The sequence below is a fragment of the Microcaecilia unicolor genome, chromosome 2, assembly GCF_901765095.1.
Source record: "Microcaecilia unicolor chromosome 2, aMicUni1.1, whole genome shotgun sequence".
In the NCBI taxonomy this organism is placed as follows: Eukaryota; Metazoa; Chordata; class Amphibia; order Gymnophiona; family Siphonopidae; genus Microcaecilia; species Microcaecilia unicolor.
In genome coordinates, this window is record NC_044032.1 from 173,659,953 (window position 1) to 173,682,617 (window position 22,665).

The 22,665-nt window shown below is 44.0% G+C and overlaps 1 protein-coding gene across 2 annotated transcripts in view; it reads left to right on the plus strand.

The window, feature by feature from the left end:
- AP3S1 (adaptor related protein complex 3 subunit sigma 1) overlaps positions 1-22,665 on the plus strand; it is a 188,856-nt gene that overhangs the window by 110,454 nt on the left and 55,737 nt on the right. The window contains exon 4 of one of the 2 annotated variants that reach the window (XM_030193507.1): positions 2,145-2,216. The exons of the other annotated variant lie outside the window; for it this stretch is intronic. Coding sequence (XP_030049367.1) covers positions 2,145-2,216 — 72 coding nt within the window. The remainder of the gene's footprint in view (positions 1-2,144; positions 2,217-22,665) is intronic. 2 annotated transcript variants of the gene reach the window in all.

Sequence of the window (22,665 nt, forward strand, 5' to 3'; positions counted from 1 at the left end):
AAGCAGTCTTTTTGGTGGCTATCACTTCAGCCAGAAGAGTTTCCGAGCTCCAGGCGCTCTCATGTCGAGAGCCTTTTCTGCAGTTCACTGAGGCAGGAGTGACTATTCGCACAGTGCATTCCTTCCTGCCCAAGATTGTTTCTCGCTTCCATGTGAATCAGCAGCTCTGTCTCCCTTCCTTTCGTAGGGAGGACTACCCAGAGGAGTACTCTGCTCTTAAATATCTGGATGTGAGACGAGTCATCTTCAGATACTTGGAAGTGACCATTGATTTCCGGAAATCGGATCATCTGTTTGTCCTGTTTGCAGGTCCTCGTAAGGGTCTGCAGGCTGCTAAGCCTACAGTGGCAAGATGGGTCAAGGAAGCCATTGCAGCGGCTTATGTGGCCGCGGGGAAGGTGCCGCCTATCCAGCTGAAGGCTCACTCCACGAGAGCTCAGGCGGCCTCGATGGCAGAGGCCGGATCCGTCTCCTTGGAAGAGATATGCAAGGCGGCAACTTGGGCTTCGGCTCATACATTCTCCAAGCATTACCGTTTGACTGTGGCTGCACGGGCGGAGGCCCGGTTTGGAGCTTCAGTGTTGAGGTCAGGGATTTCAATGTCCCGCCCTGGGTGAGTACTGCTTCGGTACATCCCACCAGTCTATGGATTGATCAGCTTGATGATATGGAAGGTAAAATTATGTATAATCATACCTGATAATTTTCTTTCCATTAATCATAGCTGATCAATCCATAGCCCCTCCCAGATATCTGTTCTGTTTTTATTCTGGTTGCATTTCAGGTTCAAGTTTAGTGTTCAGTTATTTCAGAAAGACTTCGTGTTCAAGTTCTTTCACTTGGATTCTTCAAGAGTTGAGACGAGTTTGTGTTACAGTGAGCTGCTGCATTCCTCTCCCCTCCGTTTTACGGGGCTGGATTGAGACATAAATTCTGCCGGCACTCCCTCCCGCTTCGTGCGGCTGTAGGGCAGCTTTGTACCCCTCCCGCTTCGGCGGTGTTAGGGTCAGTCAGCTCCTCCCGCGGTTGCGGTTGCAGGATAAGCCAGATCCCCCCGCATCGGCGGGTGTGGTGTCCCTCCCCCGCTTCGCGGGGATGAGCTGGACGGATTCCCCTCCCCCACTTGTGTGGGGATGAGCTGGGTTAATTCCCCTCCCCCGTTTCGGCGGTGGTGAGCTGGGCAGAGTGTCCCTTCGTGGGTGTAATTCTCTAAGTGCTGAGTCCTGCGGATGGAGCTTTGATATCGACATACTGAGGAGTTTCCGGCAGCACATGACCACATATAGGGAGGCAAAAGTTTGCTCTCTATCTCCACCTGCTGGTAGATGGACACAACCCACCAGTCTATGGATTGATCAGCTATGATTAATGGAAAGAAAATTATCAGGTATGATTATACATAATTTTACCTTCTATAACACAGTTGAGGCGCTCAGATACCATTATTGAATCTGTGACAGCACACTGCATTTTGGTGCTAAATTTTGGTGCATTTTATAAAATTGTCCTTTATTGGCCCTGTTTACTAAATTGTACTGTAGGCGCACTAATGTTTTTAGCTCATGCTAAAAATTAGCGCTAGCTAACACTAGATACATCCATAGGATTATATGGGTGTCTCTAGAGTTAGCGCGCACTAAAAACAGTAGTGCACCTTAGTAAACGGGTCCCTTAGTGTTTTCAGATGACTGCAGTATGATTAGTCATGGCTGTATGACCGCTTCCACTTTTGTGATTGTCTCTACGCCTCTTAAAATTGAAAGTATCTGTGCACCCATTTGTCTTGGAGCAAAATAACTCTGAAGAGACCATGGAAGAATATTAGAATCAATTAAAATCATTTGTATTACAAGACTTAACATTGGTGATATGTGCATACTTTTTATTCTTAAAAAATACTTAAAAAGTATATAAAATCCATAAATTAAAATGCTATTAATGCTTCCTTTCTTGCACTTGCCACTATAAAAGGTCCACCATTAGTGGTGCTATTGGCATGTGTTTCGCAACTCAATTTTGTAGTTTCCTTATTGTTGCCATAGGCCAGGGGTTGAAAGTGTATGCATTGTAAACTTATCATGTTAGTAAAACCTTTAAACACTAACATTTATGTGTTGTTTTTTCTTACTGTCTCTCTTCTGCAGGTATTTGTGGAAACATTAGACAAGTGTTTTGAAAATGTCTGTGAGCTGGATTTAATTTTCCATGTAGATAAGGTATTGTGGCAAAGTATATATCAGCAGTCTCAAGCACTAAGACTTATAAGAAACATATGGTCTTAGATTGAGTTGATGTCCTACCCTTGGCATCAGTGGAATTAGTCAGTGTTTATCAATGAGAAATGTGATTGTGTTTGCAAAGAAAAGAGAAATTAATTTCTTTAATATGCTAGATTTGAGCCTGAGCCTTCATTTTAAAGAAATTTTACTTTCAGTTTTTGTACTGTTCTATTCAGAAACTGTTGGATCAGAACTAGAAAAACTTGGGCATCTTAGTTTGTTCCTGGCACATACTTAAGGTGTAAAAGGAGTAGCAGAAGCCCTGGGCCAAAAAATTAATCAGCAGGAGTGGCAAACTGGGGCAGAGCTGGAGAAATTTGGTTGCTGGCTAAAAAGTGAGCCTAGGCTAGTAAGTGTCAGCTGCCAGGGCAGGGAACAGCTAGGGCCTCCGAGAGACTGAGCCGAGCCCGGGGCAAGGTGCCCCCCCCCCCCCATCGCTACTGCTGTTGTCTTCCTCTCCTGCCTACCCCCAGCTCTCTTGACAGCCCCCTTCTGTCTGCCACTGGGCTCCCTGCATTAAAAAAAAAAATCTCTAAATTGGCTGCACAGCGCCAGTAAGTATTGCGTCTGTGTCAAAGTGGCAGATCGCCTCGGGCCTTTCCTCACTGTGCCCCGCCCTTGCGGAAATACGAAGTTAAATCAGACGAGGGCGGGACACAGAGAGGGAAGGCCCGACGTGATCTGCTGCTTTGACACAGATGTGAGGTGCTTTCTGGCGCTGTGCTGCTGATTTAGAGATTTTTTTTTTTTTTTAATGCAGGGAGTCCGGTGGCAGACAGATGGGGGCTGTCGAGGGAGCTGAGGGTAGGCAGGTGGAGATTGGGGACTGTGGCGCCGGCGGCTTGGGAGCAGTAGAGGGATAGAGACCCCGGTGCCGGGTCCCCGTTGGAAGACCAGTCCTGAGGAAATTTGCTCCCCTGCCCCCCTCTTGGTGGCCCTGGGAACAGCATCAGTGTCCCAAAGCTGGAAAAAGTATTAGCTGCTGGGTGGAGCAGTGGTGGCCTGCAGCTAGAAAATCAGTGGCAACTAGACAGGAGCAGGGGCTGGAGGAGAACTAGGAGAAGCGTCAAAGCTGTAAAAGGAAGGAATGGAGGGAAAGGCTGGAAGGGAGGGGAAAAAGTTGGGAAGGCTCAAGCTAGCAAATTAATTATCTATTGGTTATGTTTGACTTATTCTTGCTGTACACAGCCTTGAGTGAATTCCTTAAAAAAAAAAAGTGGTAAGTAAATAAATACAGTGCAGTCCGTTTAAGTGCAAGGGTCTGGGACCAAAGAAATGCATGCAGTTAACCGGAGCGTGCACTTAACCGTTGTGACCCAAAGAAGCTTGACATATGATAAACATATGTACGGTACTGTTTCTTATTATAAGTACAGTATACAGTCTCTGTTAACTGACATTAGGCTTACATGAAGTAATCAGTTAGTCCTCTGTACACTAATGGGTCTGTGAGTTCCATAGACTACGTCTGCCAGATGGTAAAAACTGTCAGAGCACTGACATCCAGTGGCCTCCAGATAGGCCCGCACGGTGTTGAGACTCTCCAGCACTCTTGCAAAAGTGACAGGTGGAGGTTGTTGAATTTCGTCAGCATGTGCCTCGCTGCTCATTTCATCCTCTGTTTCATCATCAGCTGTTGTTGCCTGCGTGTAGGCGCATATCTCCACATCAGTGCTGTCGTCAGCTGTTTGTAGATCGTAATCAACAGCTACGTAGCAATGAAACTCCTCTTTAGTAACAGTGGCTGGGATGTCAATAACCTGTTCATCTGACACATTTGCAACAGCCGCATCTGTTTCGTCCCTCTCCACATCTCTAATTTGCCCACTTGTAGCAGTTCACAATGGTTGCCTGTGTAACACGATTCCAGGCTTTTTTCTGCATATGTAGGGAATCCAACAGTGATAGATTACGAGCAAGTTCAACAGCACGTTTATCCTTGCCAGTCTGGTCATCCATAACGTTCATCTGACGACGTAGCACAAGAGCCCAATAATGTTTGAAATTGGCTATTATGCCCTGATCCATAGGTTGGATCAGAGAGGTAGTGTTTGGTGGCAGGAGGACCACCTTGACGTTAGACAGCGTGACATCATCCCTGTGTGCAGCACAATTATCACAAAGCAACAAAGTCTGACGCCTTTGTGCCCGCATTCTAGTGTCTAACTTCTTTAGCCACTGCTTCCAAATTTCCCCAGTCATCCATGAATTTGTGTTAGCCTCATATGACACAGGAAGTCGCTTAACTTTCTTGAAGCAATAGGGCTGCTTGCTCTTTCCAATGATGAGTGCTTCCAACTTCACTCCCATCCATATTGCAGCAAAGGAGGATCGTCAGTCGGTCCTTCGACGTTTTACCTCCAGTAGTTTCGGCATGTTTGAATGCAAGTGTTCCATCAGGAATCGCTCGCCAGTAGAGACCGTTTTTGTCAGCATTGAAAATGTCACGAGGTGCAAACTTGTTCAAGATGGTAGGAAGAACTGAAACAACCCATAATCAAAACTTGGCAGATTCTCCTGAAGGTGACCATGGTAATACTTGAGAGGTACTGCCAACTGAGCATCCAAACAGAGGGTCTCCACAAGTGTTCCCACACCGCAATTGATAGGGAAGCCCATGGGAGAGTTGTGATGTAGTGTTTAAGTTGTATATATGCAAATTTGTTAGTGAGAAGGAGTCCATGATCAGCCCGCAGGTCAGCAAAGGGGCGAGGTGTACCATCCTCCTCCACTACATGGAAGAGTTAGTGGTGTCTCAATGTCCTCCACCAGAGAAAAGATGGGGAAGAGCCTCCACCCCTCTTCCCCCCCCCCCCCTCCCACACTGGAAAAGCTAAATTACCTGACAGTGGTAAAAATGGGGATACAGCTGGGTTCAAGTGGAAGAATTTACTCAGCCATCACCATGTTGGGCTGAGCAGAACTAAGACGGGGCAAAAGCAGATGGGGTCTTCACTGCCGGCGATGCTTAAAGCTAAAAACTAAAATGATGTGGCTCCAGAAGACTGTTCCATGGCCGTACACGAGAAAAAAGTAGTGCCACTAAACCAATCTGTGAGTTGTCTTGAACAACTAGCGACATAGAAAAGCTTGACATTTAGAACCCCCAGGCCACCCTGGGGATGAGGCAAATAGGTCTGAGACATCGGGAGTCGGGGACAATGGCCCTGCCACAGAAATTTGATGACCATTTTATGCAAAGTTCGTTCTTCCTACTGAAGTAAGAATAGAGGAAGAACTTGCAATTTATATGTCCACTTAGGGACAAGAATCATATTATACACTCGGCCCATTGAAGAGAGGGCAAGTCTTGCCACATCCGAAGCATCGATTTCGTGGAAACCCAAAGAGGGACAAGATTAACCATACACAAATGAGTCAAATTAGATGTAATAAAGATAGCAAAATACTTCAAATGACCATCTGCCCATTGTAGAGGAAACACCCACTCCCAATTAGTCCGTATAGATGACTGAATCGGCAGCGCCATTGACTTTTGCAAATTAAGATGGAAACCCAAATAATATCCAAACTCCTGAATAGTCCCTAATAAGTGAGGTAAAGAAAGTTGTGTGTTGTCCAGCATAAGCAAAAGGTCATCTGCAAATGCCAGAACATTAATTGAAAGATGGGGAAGATTAATACCTAATACCTCTGAGTCTCTAAGAGTGGATCGAAGAAGAGGTTCTAAATATAGTAAAAACAGTAAAGGTGAAATGGGGCAAACTTTTCTCGTAAAGAATGATGAGCACATTCCATTCACTACAATGGCTACTTGAGGGGAAGTATATAATGTCATTAGTGCTTGTAGAAACCACCCTGTAACACCCATATATGTCAGTATAGGAAAGAAATAGACCCAATTCATATAGTTAAATGCTTTTTTAGCATCAAAACTAACCAATAAGAGCAGCACCCTAGAGGCCTGACTGCACTACTGCCAACAGTACCCTCCTCGCATTCTGAACTCCACCTGGTGGTTCCTTACTAAGTGAGTGATTAAAGAAAACAGATGATCTGCCAAGATTTGAGCTCATAATTTGACATTCACATTCAAAAGGGGTATAGGCCGATTGGATGCAGGGTGATGAGGCGCCCTACCCGGTTTGGAGATAAGAGTAATAAGGGCTTCATTAGCCCAAAGAGGAAATGTTCCTTGCCCGATTACTGCATCGTAATAAAGTGTGCGGAGGGCACATATCTGTGGGGCAAGAATCTTGTAATATTCTGAGGAGAAGCCATCTACTCCAGGCAATTTTTGGGTAGAGAGAGATTTAATAGCCTGTTGGACTTCCCAAGCCCACAAAGGTGCATTCAATTGAGATTGCATGCCAGTGGTGAATCTCGGAAGACCCGAGTCCTCCAAGTAATCACTGAGGGACGGGCCCACAAACTGGAGATCCGCAGAGTACATCCTAGAAAAATAATTTTAAAACAATCTTGAGGATATCCGGAGGCCGGTGAACCAGTGACCCATCGGGCCCAACCAGCAAAGGGACAAACGTGGTGGGTGACCAAGCTGTCACAATATGCGCAAGAAGTCTACTTGCTTTGTTACCATAGCAATAATAAGAAAACCGACAATGAAAAAACGATTTCTGTGCACACTCATGGATAAGAGAATTTAATGCTGCCAGTGTGGCCATCAGGGTTGGTCTTTATATGCACTTTTTTTGCCAACGGGTATTGCCGCTCTAAGTGGAGAAGTCCTTGAGTAAGCCTCTTGTTACGGGTGCACATATAATTAATTATGTCTCCACAAAGCACAGCCTTCGAGGCTTCCCAGAACAGTGGGGGAACATTGGGGTAAATTGTTCATTTCAGTATAAAACACCCACTTCTGGACTAAGAAACTCCGAAAGTTCGGATCCTCCAAATATGATAGGAATTTCCAGCTACTTACTCTTAGATTGGGTACGTAGCTCTGGATCCACCCAAATCAATGTGTGGTTTGAAACCTCCATTGGGCCTATTTCCTTATGTTCAACCCTTGAAAATAGAGACACTGAAATCAACATTTAATTTGTTCTAGACCACGATTGATGAGTGCTTGATACAGTGGGGGAAATAAGTATTTGATCCCTTGCTGATTTTGTAAGTTTGCCCACTGACAAAGACATGAGCAGCCCATAATTGAAGGGTAGGTTATTGGTAACAGTGAGAGATAGCACATCACAAATTAAATCCGGAAAATCACATTGTGGAAAGTATATGAATTTATTTGCATTCTGCAGAGGGAAATAAGTATTTGATCCCCCACCAACCAGTAAGAGATCTGGCCCCTACAGACCAGGTAGATGCTCCAAATCAACTCGTTACCTGCATGACAGACAGCTGTCGGCAATGGTCACCTGTATGAAAGACACCTGTCCACAGACTCAGTGAATCAGTCAGACTCTAACCTCTACAAAATGGCCAAGAGCAAGGAGCTGTCTAAGGATGTCAGGGACAAGATCATACACCTGCACAAGGCTGGAATGGGCTACAAAACCATCAGTAAGACGCTGGGCGAGAAGGAGACAACTGTTGGTGCCATAGTAAGAAAATGGAAGAAGTACAAAATGACTGTCAATCGACAAAGATCTGGGGCTCCACGCAAAATCTCACCTCGTGGGGTATCCTTGATCATGAGGAAGGTTAGAAATCAGCCTACAACTACAAGGGGGGAACTTGTCAATGATCTCAAGGCAGCTGGGACCACTGTCACCACGAAAACCATTGGTAACACATTACGACATAACGGATTGCAATCCTGCAGTGCCCGCAAGGTCCCCCTGCTCCGGAAGGCACATGTGACGGCCCGTCTGAAGTTTGCCAGTGAACACCTGGATGATGCCGAGAGTGATTGGGAGAAGGTGCTGTGGTCAGATGAGACAAAAATTGAGCTCTTTGGCATGAACTCAACTCGCCGTGTTTGGAGGAAGAGAAATGCTGCCTATGACCCAAAGAACACCGTCCCCACTGTCAAGCATGGAGGTGGAAATGTTATGTTTTGGGGGTGTTTCTCTGCTAAGGGCACAGGACTACTTCACCGCATCAATGGGAGAATGGATGGGGCCATGTACCGTACAATTCTGAGTGACAACCTCCTTCCCTCCGCCAGGGCCTTAAAAATGGGTCGTGGCTGGGTCTTCCAGCACGACAATGACCCAAAACATACAGCCAAGGCAACAAAGGAGTGGCTCAGGAAGAAGCACATTAGGGTCATGGAGTGGCCTAGCCAGTCACCAGACCTTAAGCCCATTGAAAACTTATGGAGGGAGCTGAAGCTGCGAGTTGCCAAGCGACAGCCCAGAACTCTTAATGATTTAGAGATGATCTGCAAAGAGGAGTGGACCAAAATTCCTCCTGACATGTGTGCAAACCTCATCATCAACTACAGAAGACGTCTGACCGCTGTGCTTGCCAACAAGGGTTTTGCCACCAAGTATTAGGTCTTGTTTGCCAGAGGGATCAAATACTTATTTCCCTCTGCAGAATGCAAATAAATTCATATACTTTCCACAATGTGATTTTCCGGATTTAATTTGTGATGTGCTATCTCTCACTGTTACCAATAACCTACCCTTCAATTATGGGCTGCTCATGTCTTTGTCAGTGGGCAAACTTACAAAATCAGCAAGGGATCAAATACTTATTTCCCCCACTGTAAGTGCCTATAATCATCGTCATGATGTCCAGTTACAAAGAAGGCTTTCACAAACTGGAATCATTGTTCTAACAATTTTTCATCTGATGCAAACTGTTTGAATATCTTCAAGAACGTCAAATATGTGGGAACCCATCAGTCTTAAGGCCAGACAAGCAGACTTCCGCTCTAATGATTATCAATCCAGTGTACGGTCAGGGTGACTAGCAGTCTGTTGTGATAGAGACATATGTCTGTTCACCAAGAATTGCTGAAAGCTTCAGCAGCAGCCAGTTCAACAAAAACAGGCAACTCCACTGTTCTTATAGGCTATATTCACTTAATAGCAAAATTTAAGATGAGATAATCTACTGTTTGCATGACAAGGTTTGCAGTAGCAAAATCCTGTTCCTGGTTTTGCTGTTTCATTTGGTTAAATGAGGAATCATCTTTTACATCTTGCGTCCTCTTCTACTTTTTACTTTTAACTGTAAGCATCAGATGTAACTGAGTAAAAGTAGTAAAAAATTGGCAAAATTATTACTTCAGTAAAAGTAACAAAATGTTTCTTTCTTTTACTTCTTTACAAGTAAAAGTGACAAAACCTTTACTTAAGTACTGTAACTAGTTACACTTTCTTATACAACATTGGCTATTTCAACCTAACACCACATCACAGAAGATTAGGTTTATCTTAATCTTGGGTTTATATATTAGAAGAATTGTATCCGAGGACATGGATTACTGAGACCGAGTCAGCACGGCTTTTGTGTGGGGAAATCTTGCCTGACCAATTTACTTCAATTCTTTGAAGGAGTAAACAAACATGTGGACAAAGGGGAGCTGTGTATCTGGATTTTCAAAAGGCGTTTGACAAGGTACCTCATGAAAGGCTACAGAGGAAATTGGAGGGTCATGGGATAGGAGGAAAAGTCCTATTGTGGATTAAAAACTGGTTGAAGGATAGGAAACAGAGAGTGGGGTTAAATGGTCAGTATTCACAATGGAGAAGGGTAGTTAGTGAGGTTCCTCAGGGGTCTGTGCTAGGACCGCTGCTTTTTAATATATTTATAAATGATTTAGAGATGGGAGTAACTAGCGAGGTAATTAAATTTGCTGATGACACAAAGTTATTCAAAGTTGTTAAATCGCGACAGGATTGTGAAAAATTACAAGAGGACCTTACGAGACTGGGAGACTGGGTGGCTGAATGGCAGATGACGTTTAATGTGAGCAAGTGCAAGGTGATGCATGTGGGAAAAAAGAACCCGAATTATAGCTACGTCATGCAAGGTTCCATGTTAGGTGTTACGGACCAAGAAAGGGATCTGGGTGTCGTCGTCGATAATACACTGAAACCTTCTGCTCAGTGTGCTGCTGCGGCTCGGAAAGCGAATAGAATGTTGGGTATTATTAGGAAAGGTATGGAAAACAGTTGTGAGGATGTTATAATGCCGTTATATCGCTCCATAGTGCGACCGCACCTTGAGTATTGTGTTCAATTCTGGTCGCTGCATCTCAAGAAAGATATACTGAAATTGGAAAAGGTGCAGCGAAGGGCGACTAAAATGATAACGGGGATGGGACGACTTCCCTATGAAGAAAGACTAAGGAGGCTAGGGCTTTTCAGCTTGGAGAAGAGACGGCTGAGGGGAGACATGATAGAGGTATATAAAATAATGAGTGGAGTGAAACAGGTGGATATAAATTGTCTGTTCACGCTTTCCAAAAATTCTAGGACTAGGGGCATGCGATGAAACTACAGTGTAGTAAATTTAAAACAAATCAGAGAAAATGTTTCTTCACCCAACGCGTAATTAAACTCTTGAATTCGTTGCCGGAGAACGTGGTGAAGGCGGTTAGCTTGGCAGAGTTTAAAAAGGGGTTAGACGGTTTCCTAAAGGACAAGTCCATAAACCGCTACTAAATGGACAGGAAAAATCCACAATTCCGGGAATAACATGTATAGAACGTTTGTACATTTGGGAAGCTTGCCAGGTGCCCTTGGCCTGTCGTGGACAGGATGTTGGGCTCGATGGACCCTTGGTCTTTTCCCAGTGTGGCATTACTTATGTACTTATGTATCTAAGCTATACTATAGGTATTCAGTTTTTTTACTAAAGGCTTTATTAGTTTAACTCGGAGGTTCAAAAATGGGATATCATTAAAGTTGTGTATTTTTTTTTTTGTTAAACTAGAAGTATGAGTTAAAAGTATTTGTCTTTTCTGGTTTTGTGTAGTTCTTTCAAGATAAAATTGTATTAAGACCTGTTTCCCCCCAAGTTTTTTTTTCTTCAAATATCAGTTCCTTATCTTAGATATCATCTTACCAACTTTATTTTTCTAAGAATTTGAAGACAAGCATGGCTTGATTGTTAGATGTTAAGAGCTTTAAAGATTTATTACTGGAACACTGAAAAGAAGATTTTAAAAGATCAGAACTGTTTGTACTTTTTTGAATTAACTGTAGAGGACAACTAGATTCAAAAGCAGATATTTCACAGTGGATTAGAAGTTATATTAAAGCAGGCTTGAAAAGGACAAAAATAAGCAAGTTCTTTCTTTTTATTAAAGCTCATTTTAAGAGATTAATATGTACAATCTTCGTAGAAAGTGATCAAGCTTCAGATGTGTTGAGCAGCAGCTTTGCTGCTTAACAAAACATAGTAGAATTGACAAATAGTTTTCAGTTGAAGCAGTGTCCAGATGAAGAGTTCTTCAGGTTGTGGTAGGTCTTACCATATATGGTATCACTTTATTAGGTCCCAGATTGTTGTACAGTGTAATAGAGGAATTTTTATTTTGTTTTATCCTGTTTTTTCCTTTCTTGAGCAGTTAACTTTCACTTTATTATTATAGTGGTAGATACCATGACTGTGGTGTTTTTCCAGTTATCAAATTGGATAGAAAGAAAATCTTGAAAAAGTCCTGAAAAATCCTCTATGCTATGGGTTTTGGTAGACATATGATTTCTTCTTCACAAGAGAACTTTGATTTGGGTGAAATGAGTATTAAATTGCAAGCAAAAATTAAAAGCTCAGCAGTTATTATAGATTCTACCTTATTCTTGGAAGAACAAGTTTCAAAAGTTTTTTGGAAATCTTTTGATGCCTATGGGACCTGGGGAAAGGAAGAAGCGATATGGATCACCTTAAAGAGAGATGATAGAACCTCTGTCCACGTGTTGTTTACAGACCTCTGACACAATTAGAGAAATTAGATAAAGACCTGATTGCAGATATTCAAAAGTTGGGAAAGAAGAGAGAGGTGCTGTTGCTGGGAGATTTCAATCTGCAGGATGTAGATTGGAAGGTTCCGTCTGCGAAATCGGAAAGAAGTAGAGAGATCGTGGATGCTTTCCAAAGTGCTCTGCTCAGACAAGTGGTGACGGAACCCACGAGGGAGGGAGCGACGCTGGATCTGGTGCTCACAAATGGGGATAGTGTGTCAAATGTCCGAGTGGGTGTACACCTGGGAAGCAGTGACCATCAAACAGTTTGGTTTGATATGACGGCTGAAGTGGAGGGCGGCCACTCTAAACTCAAAGTCCTGGATTTCAAGCGTGCTGACTTTAGTAAAACGGGGGAATACCTGAGGAAGGAGCTGATGGGCTGGGAGGATGTACGAGAAGTGGAAGGACAGTGATCCAGGCTGAAAGAAGTAATAAATAGGGCCACAGACCTTTATGTAAGGAGAGTAAATAAAAGCAAGAGAAAAAGGAAGATAATGATGTAGATAATGATGAAGAAAAAGCCAATTTGCTAAATGGATACTTTTCTTCTGTTTTCACTGAAGAAAATCCTGGAGAAGGACCACGAGGGACTGGCAAAAGTACATTTGAGAATGGAGTGGATGTAGCACCGTTCACAGAAGAGACTGTGTATGAACAACTTGGAAAGCTAAAGGTGGACAAAGCCATGGAACCGGACGGGATCCACCCCAGGATATTGAGGGAGCTCAGAGAGGCTCTGGCGGGTCCTCTTAAAGAATTGTTTAATAAATCCTTGGAGACGGGAGAGGTTCCGAGGGATTGGAGAACGGCGGATGTGGTCCCTCTTCACAAAAGTGGTGATAGGGAAGAAGCTGGAAACTACAGGCCAGTAAGCCTCACCTCGGTTATTGGGAAAGTAATGGAAGCGACGCTGAAGGAAAGGATAGTGAATTTTCTGGAAACCATTAAGTTGCAAGATCTGAGACAACATGGTTTTACCAGAGGGAAATCGTGCCAAACGAATCTCATTGAATTCTTTGATTGGGTAACTGCAGAATTGAATCATCGACATGCTATAGACGTAATCTACATAGATTTTAGCAAAGCTTTTGACATGGTGCCCCACAGGAGGCTCTTTAAATAAACTCGATGGGCTGAAGGTAGGTCCCGAAGTGGTGAACTGGATTAGGAGCTGGTTGACGGACAGACGACAGAGGGTGGTGGTAAATGGAGTTCGCTCGGAGGAGGGAAAGGTGAGTAGTGGAGTGCCTCAGAGATCGGTGCTGGGGCAGATTCTGTTCAATATATTTGTGAGTGACATTGCCGAAAGGTTAGAAGGTAAAGTTTGCCTATTTGCGGATGATACTAAGATTTGTAACAGAGTGGACACCCGGGAGTGGAAAACATGAAAAAAGATCTGCGGAAGCTAGAAGAATGGTCTAAGGTTTGGCAGTTAAAATTCAATGCGAAGAAATGCAAAGTGATGCACCTAGGGAGTAGAAACCCACGAGAGACTTATGTGTTAGGCGGTGAGAATCTGATATGTACTGAGGGGAGAGGGATCTTGGGGTGATAGTATCCGAGGATCTGAAGGCGACGAAACAGTGTGACAATGCGGTGGCCTTAGCGAGAAAGTTGCTAGGTTGTATAGAGAGAGGTGTGACCAGCAGAAGAAAGGAAGTGTTGTTGCCCCTGTATAAGTCGTTGGTGAGGCCCCACCTGGAGTATTGTGTTCAGTTTTGGAGGCCGTACCTTGCTAAGGATGTAAAAAAAATTGAAGCGGTGCAAAGAAAAGCTACGAGAATGGTATGGGATTTGCATTCCAAGACGTATGAGGAGAGACTTGCTGACCTGAACATGTATACCCTGGAGGAAAGGAGGAACAGGAGTGATATGATACAGACGTTCAAATATTTGAAAGGTATTAATCCGCAAACAAATCTTTTCTGGAGATGGGAAGGCGGTAGAACGAGAGAACATGAAATAAGATTGAAGGGGGGGCAGACTCAAAAAAGATGTCAGGAAGTATTTTTTCACAGAGAGAGTGGTGGATGCTTGGAATGCCCTCCCGCGGGAGGTGGTGGAGAGGAAAACGGTAACGGAATTCAGACATGCGTGGGATATACATAAAGGAATCCTGTGCAGAAGGAATGGATCCTCAGAAGCTTAGCTGAAATTGGGTAGCGGAGCTGGTGGGGGGAAGAGGGGTTGGTGGTTGGGAGGCGAAGATAGTGGTGGGCAGACTTATACGGTCTGTGCCAGATCTGGTGGGGAGGAGGGGAATAGTGCTGGGCAGACTTATACGGTCTGTGCCAGAGCCGGTGGTGGGAGGCGGGGCTGGTGGTTGGGAGGAGGGGATAGTGCTGGGCAGACTTATACGGTCTGTGCCCTGAAAAAGACAGGTACAAATCAAGGTAAGGTATACACACGAGTTCATCTTATTGGGCAGACTGGATGGACCATGCAGGTCTTTTTCTGCCGTCATCTACTATGTTGCTATGGGTGCTTAGACTGATTTGTGTTTTTTTCTAAATGACATTGACTTTAAGAAAGTTGTCCAAGCTGTGGTTTCTTCTTAGATTGATTGTAATCTCCTTTACCTTAGGCTACCCAAAATATTGTTAGAACACTTACAACTATTGCAGAAAACTACAGCCAAGGTGGGTTTTAAAGGGTAAAGAAAGCAAAGACCTATACCTTTTTTTGTTCATTCTACATCGACTACCTTTGGATGAGATTCCTTAGCATCTCTCCAGACCAATCCAGTGTGGGTTATGCTTTTCTGTCAGCAGGTGGAGACTGACAGCTTCTAAGTTAGCGAGGTCACTGTATGAGTATCTTCAGCAGCCAGTAGACAGTCTGTATTTCTCAGTCTCTAGCAAGTGGAGGAGCATCTTGTGCAACCTGGAGGTTAAGGTCTATAGGCCTAACCAGACTAAAAGGAAAAAATGAAACAGAACTGGTGAGACAGGCTCAGTTCAGCTTGGCCTTTGAGGAGCCTTGGGGTGTAAAAACCCAGAGGTCTGGGTCCTCCCACCCCCCACACCATGGTGTTTTTCTTAACAGAAACTTCGGGTGTTTGTGTATCAGCTCCCCTCTCCATCTGCTCTCTCCAGTTCCTGAGAGGGGAACTTGAATGTTTAATCAGGGGCAACTTTCAAAGAGAAAAGAAGTAAAAGGGGTATCGCAGCCTGCTGATGCTCTTAGTCAACTATAGCGGCCACAATGGTCTGCTGCCAGCGCAAAGGGATATGAGAAGAGATCAAGAGTCTTGTATTTATCTGTGGATAGGGTTAAAGTGTTCTGCTCCATGTGGAAACTGAAAAGAATTAGACCATTCTTTCCAAGATCTGTCTTCCGCAGTCTAGTGCAATCACTCGTACTCAGTCACCTGGACTATTGCAACTCATTATACGCAGGATGCAAAGAACAAATACTGAGGAAACTTCAAACAGCCCAGAATACAGCAGCCAGACTCATCTTCGGAAAACCAAAATACGAAAGTGCAAAACCCATACGGGAGAAACTACACTGGCTACCACTCAAGGAACGCATCACTTTTAAAGTATGCACCTTAGTCCACAAAGAGGCTTATTTTCAAAGCACTTAGCCTCCCAAAGTTCCATAGAAACATATGGAACTTAGCCTCCCAAAGTGCTTTGAAAATATGCCTCAAAATCATTCACGGTGAAGCCCCTGCATACATGTCCGACTTAATAGACCTGCCACCCAGAAAGGGTAAAAGATCGTCCCGAACTTCCTCAATCTCCATTACCCTAAGTGCAAAGGCATAAAATACAAAGTACTGCACGGATCGACTTTCGCATACATGAGCACACAATTCTGGAATACACTACCACGCAACCTGAAAACGATCTACGAACTGACCGACTTCCGCAAACTACTAAAGACTTATCTCTTTGAGAAAATCTTCGGCAAGGATCAAAACACATGAAGCCCATACAATCTAATAGACACGCACCAATACACTCTCTGTAATCTCTTCTCCCGCGCTCTCACCACTCTTTAACCCTACTCACAGATAAAATTGTCAGACCTCCATGTTCCCTCGATACTGTTTTGTCCCCCTCTCAACTCACCACTGTTATATCCCACTGTTCTATCCCCTAATGATATCCTGAATTTACTGTGTCTTATATAACTCATCACAATGTAACCCATAATTGTACTGCAACTAATTGTACTTCCATCATTTACAACGTATTGTAAGCCACACTGAGCCCGCAAATAGGTGGGAAAATGTGGGATACAAATAAAAATAAATAATTAAAAATATTTCTGTCAGGTCTGCTGTAACTTGTTGGGTACAGTACAACATGGCTATGCAGGGAGAGCGTGCTCAGTATGTTGCATCTTGCTCTTTCCGCCGCCAGTTACAGTTTACAGTTTATTCAGACTTTCTATACCACACCCATACAGACACGCAGAACAGGGTGGTGTACAATCATAAATTAAAATTTGTGGAAGAAACAGGAAAAAGAACTACAATAGTTACAGGACAGAGAAAGCATTCATACCAGAATGATAGGCACCAATCAACAACCAAATAAAAAAATATTTAAAACATTTAGTTCCAAAAAAAAGCTTCAAAGATTAAACAGCAGTAGCGAGAGAGTGCTACCTTTTCCCAACCTCTTATAGATCAAAAGCATTCTCAAATAACCATGTTTTTATAGTTTGCTTGAATTCTTTGATAGAATTAATACTACAAATACATAGTGGTAAATTATTCCAAGAAGCAGGGCAGTAAAATAGATGGTCCTATTGTCTTGTAGAGTCAAGGTGTGTTAGGGTTAGATGCGGTTGCCGACCACCGCAGTTGTTTGCAGGATTGAGGTGGTGATTAAGGGTCTCCCATAGTGAGCAAGATTGAAGCTGTGGAAGGGACGTTTGTACCCGGTGATCACAATTTTGACACTGTGGCAGGTCAGTCTTTGACTGGAGTTTGTGCTTTTGATGCACAAGTTATTTTGTCTCATAAAGACCTAGTCAGTGGAAGGTTTGCCAGCCACTTAAGTAGCAGTCCCAGATTCAGTGGCAGGGCTCTCTGGGGCCATCAGACCAAGGCTTAGTCCAATAGAAGTCCAGGATGAGTCTCCAGGGTCAGACGAGGATTTGGACCCTGAGATTATAGACCAAGGGGACCACCAGGAGGAGTGGCCAGAATTGGAGAACATGCCTCCTAGAGAAGATGCTACAATTGCCTGAGTTTTTCATAGAGCAGAGTTGCGTTCCATAGTTGTTAAAGTACTTTCAACCCTCAAGATGTCCGAGGAACGTTTAGACAGTATCAGAAAGCTGGCTAAGACATCCCTATTATATAAGACAGTCAAGTATGTGGTGACAACAGAATGGGACATCATCCATTTTGACCTCAATGTTGCCAGGTCTATAACAGTCGTTTCCAGACTTAAAGAGCTACATGCACGTTCCTAAATTTAATGTGCTAGTTTCTGGTTACCAAAGTTCCTTTGGAAGGTGCTGCAGCCTTTATCCCCAGGATAAGCAATTTTAGGCATTTTTGAAGTGGTGGCCTTGTCTCTTTAGGCAACAGTCAGTAGGGGTTATATCACTTGAGCTTGCTTTTGCTAGAGCAGTTGTCTCAAGATATTCTTGAAGTTTTCAGCAAAGGTTTCTGGAACTGCACAGTTGTAGATTAGTAAGACCTTGCTCATTACATCAAGGGATAAGCAGTAGATTTCCCCAGATCTAACTTAATAACTGTTTATAGACTTTTCCTCTATGAACTTGTCCAAACTTTTTTTAAACCCAGCTATATTATCTGCTTTTAATACATCATCCAGCAACAGATTCCAGAGCTTAATTGTGCGTTGAGTGAAAAAATTTATTCTCCAATTTAAAATAATTCTTGATGTTATGGTTGAACCGCCATCACAAGATCTTCTTTAGACAAACAAGGATGGAAAAGTTGCACATGAAGTTGAAAGAAAGTAGATTTATCTATTGAAAAGTCTTGCCCCATCCTTGACCATCTTTAAATCTAGATGCTCTTTAACATTGCTTTTGACTTGTAACCACTCGCCCCACCTACCCTCCTCTCCTCTTTCCTCTACACATTAATTGATTTGCTTGCTTTATTTTTGTCTATTAGATTGTAAGCTCTTTGAGCAGGGACTGTCTTTCTTCTATGTTTGTGCAGCGCTGCGTATGCTTTGTAGTGCTATAGAAATGCTAAATAGTAGTAGTAGTATATAATCTCATTTGATTTTCAGGCAACACTGTAGGGCTATTGTTTTTGACAAGAGTTTCTTGTGACTGTGTAGTTGGTTGGTGAACATAGCCTCTAAATTCAAGTTGGGCAAGCTTCTTTTTGAAGGTGAGCTGCTGTTTGGTGAGTATTTAGAGAAGCTGATAAACAGCTTGAATGACTCAAAGGTCTCTAAGTTCCAGGAAGACTGCCTTAAGCATTCTTCTTGGTCCCAGGGGGCTAAAGGCTATTTTGTTAACTGAAGAGATATTGTCTGGATTGAATGAGTATCAGCACAATAGCTTCTCAGCAAGGGGTCAGTCCTTTCAAGGTGGCTGCAAGGGAGCCAGAGATGCAGTTCCTAGGGTACACAATGAAGGTTTTGGGGTTCACGCTGTTATACCACCAATGGAAGAATGATTATAAGAATATAAGCGTTGCCATACTGGGACAGACCGAAGGTCTATCAAGCCCAGCATACCGTTTCCAACAGTGGTCAATCAGGTTACAAATACCTGACAAGATCCCCAAACAGTACAATACATTTTAGGCTGCTTATCCTAGAAATAAACAGTGGGCTTTCCCCAAGTCCATCTTAAGAATGGCTTATGGACTTTTCTTTTAAGAAGTTATCCTAACGTTTTTTTAAACCCCTCCTTTTCCTGTTGCATTCTATTATTTAAAGCAGTGATTTGATCTGAAGTGGCTGAAGTTCAGTATAGCTTTGTATTTTATAGAGAAGCAGGAGTAAACAGAAACCAACTACAATAAATATAACCACTGATGTAGTTCCTACTTCTTATGATACATATCATATCTGCCACAATACCCAGACTTTTAAGCTCCTCAGAACAGGGGCATCTGTCATTGATGAAGATACACAGTACTAGGTAAACCTTATAGCACTACAGAAATATGAAGTAGTGGCAGGTTAAAAATTAAAGAAACAAAATTATAAAAAAAACTTGGCGCCCCTCCTCTTGTACTGGGCTAAGTGGAGGCTCTGCAAGCCAAGCTCTCATGAGAGAGGAAAATAAATTTTACCGGACCCAGTGCTGCCCATCAGTTTTAGAATAGAGGTTGGTGCTGAGCTCAAAACTGTCTTCCTTTTTTGTATGTGTGTTTTGTGTGGTTTTGTTTTAATTTAACAAAATTTTTAAACTTTACAACACCCAAAAAAACAATTGAATGATATCTAATATAATAAAACGCACCCTCAACGTTCTGAGGACAACGTTCTGAAGCCATCTGACGTCACTCCCAGGCTGAAGGGTTCGTGGATTCGTGGTGTGAAGCCTTCAAGCCAGCCAGCCGTCTCTGCCCTGTCCTCGCGTCAAACGTCATGACGTCGAGGGCGGAAAAAAAAACCAAACAATTCCGGCAGCGCAGCGTCAGGGAAGGAGGCGGCGCTCCCGACGTCTCTATCCTTCCCTTTGCTGTGTTCCGCCTTCTTCTGACGTCAAGGATGATGTCAGAAGAAGGCGGAACACAGCAAAGGGAAGGCTAGACGTCGGGAGCGCCGCCTCCTTCCCTGACGCTGCGCTGCCGGAACCGCCACTGAGGAAAATTTAAAAAGAAGAAAAAAAAAAAAAAAGGAAGTTGGGGGAAGAGAAGAGGGTGGCCAGTAAAGTTGAACAATGGGAGCGGGAAGGCAGGGGAGAAACGACAGCATGGATGCGAAGGGGGGGCATGGATGCAAAGGGGGGGGAGAAGAGGGCGGGCCAGGCTGGGACATGGGAGAGAGAGGAGCATGGATGCGAGGGGGGTCATGGAAGGGAGAGAGGGGACTTGCTGGAACAGGTTGAATGGAGGCGGCAGGGGACAGAGGAGCATGGATGGGCATGGATTGGGAGGGCAGGGCTCAGGGAGAAAGGGGAATTGCTGGAAAGAGATGAATGGAGGGGGCAGGGGACAGAGGAGCATGGATTGGGAGGGCAGGGCTCAGGGAGAGAGGGGAATTGCTGGATAGGAATGAATGGAGGGAACAGATGGGCATGGATGGATATGGATTGCAGGACAGGGCTCAGGGAGAGAGGGGAATTGCTGGATAGGGATGAATGGAGCGGGCAGGTGACAGAGGAGCATGGATGGGCATGGATTGGGAGGGCAGGGCTCAGGGAGAGGAGAATTGCTGGAAAGGGATGAATGGAGGGGGCAGGGGACAGAGGAGCATGGATGGGTATGGATTGGGAGGGCAGGGCTCAGGGAGAGAGGGGAATTGCTGGATAGGGATGAATGGAGGGGACAGATGGGCATGGATGGATATGTATTTCAGGGCAGGGCTCAGGGAGAGGGGAATTGCTGGATAGGGATGAATGGAGGGGGCAGGTGACAGAGGAGCATGGATTGGGAGGGCAGGGCTCAGGGAGAGGGGAATTGCTGGATAGGGATGAATGGAGGGGACAGATGGGCATGGATGGATATGGATTGCAGGGCAGGGCTCAGGGAGAGAGGGGAATTGCTGGATAGGGATGAATGGAGGGGACAGGTGACAGAGGAGCATGGATGGGCATGGATTGGGAGGGCAGGGCTCAGGGAGAGAGGGGAATTGCTGGAAAAGGATGAATGGAGGGGGCAGGGGACAGATGGGCATGGATTGGGAGGGCAGGGCTCACACTCTCTCTCTCTCATATACAATATCTTTCTGACTCTCACTCTCACACACTCTGTCTCACACTGTATCACATTCACTCTCTATGTGCCACACAGTCACTCACACACTCGCTTGGTCTCATACACTAACTCTCACAGAGAATCTGTGTCTCACACACACTCTCTCTCTCACCCACACACTCTGTCTCACACTGTATCACATTCACTCTCTATGTGCCACACAGTCACTCACACACTCGCTTGGTCTCATACACTCACTCTCACAGAGAATCTGTGTCTCACACACACTCTCTCTCTCGCCCACCCACACACACTCTCTCTCACACTGTGTCTCACATACACACTTGCACACACTCTCATTCTCACACACACACTCTCACAAACACACTCACACCCAGACTCACTCTCTCTCTCTCACACACTCACACTTTCACTCTGACTCTCAAACAGCCACTCTCACATACACTCTCCCAAACATACACACTCCGAGGAAAACCTTGCTAGCGCCCGTTTCATTTGTGTCAGAAACGGGCCTTTTTTACTAGTAAAAACATAATAGCACAAGGAATACAGATTTAAGAAAGGAATTAAATTTGCATTACTTTAACCCACAAAAAGTTTAGGACCAAGGAAATACAAAAGAAAAACAGGAAGTAAAATAATTCTCAAGATGGAGTAGTGGAGATACCATGGCATCTGGTTAAGGGTTACTCATAGATGCTCCTAAACTTTACTCTTCTACAAAATAAAACGCCTACAAATTAATTTGAAAACAAATGTACCCCCCCCCCCCCAAGGGCCAAGACACTTTTTTTTTTAAAGCTAAGAAGTCATGCTTTCTGGCCTGGGTCATTCAAGTCAAATCAGGTAATATGTATAGACAATCCCATTAACAGCTGAATATTTCTGAAAGTGGAGGAGTGGCCTAGTGGTTAGAGCACTGGTCTTGAAATCCACAGATGGCCGGTTTAAATCCCACTGCTGCTCCTTGTGATCTTGGGCAAGTCACTTAACGCTCCATTGCCTCAGGTACAAATTTAGATTGTGAGCCCTCCTGGGACAGAGAAATATCCAGTGTACCTGAATGTAACTCGCCTTGAGCTATTACTAAAAAAGGTGTGAGCAAAATCCAAATAAATAAAACAGTATTGTGGTCCAGCTCAAACACAGACATGACCAGGAGAGTGGATCTTCCCATAACTGAATCCGTAGAACTCTCAAGCAATTCATTCAAATTCGTTGTGTTCTCTTGAACCCTTTTTTGGCCTCTTAACTTCTTCAAAATCGCCTCTAGGAATTACAGCACATTCAATAGGAGGCAAATTATCCACTAGTAATCCCAGTACTATTTGAGATATCTCTTTACCAACTCCAAACCTCAGATTGTTCCTTCGATTCTGGTTTTCCAAATATTCCATTCTTTTATGTGTAGTATCTTGCTCCTTAACATGCAGGGTTTTATATATTTGTATCTCACTCAATTAATTTTTCATCTGTTCAGTTCTGGCAGCCCATTTAACCATTGCCTTACACTTGACTGGTCATTTGCAAGCAAACTCTTCATATTTAACAGAAAATTCTGAACATAAAGGGCCAGATTCTTTATACTGCGCTTTAAAAAAATTCTGCACGGTAAACATTTCCGAGTAAACATATTCTATAAGCGGCGCCTAGATTTAGGCGTGGCATATATTGATATTCCACG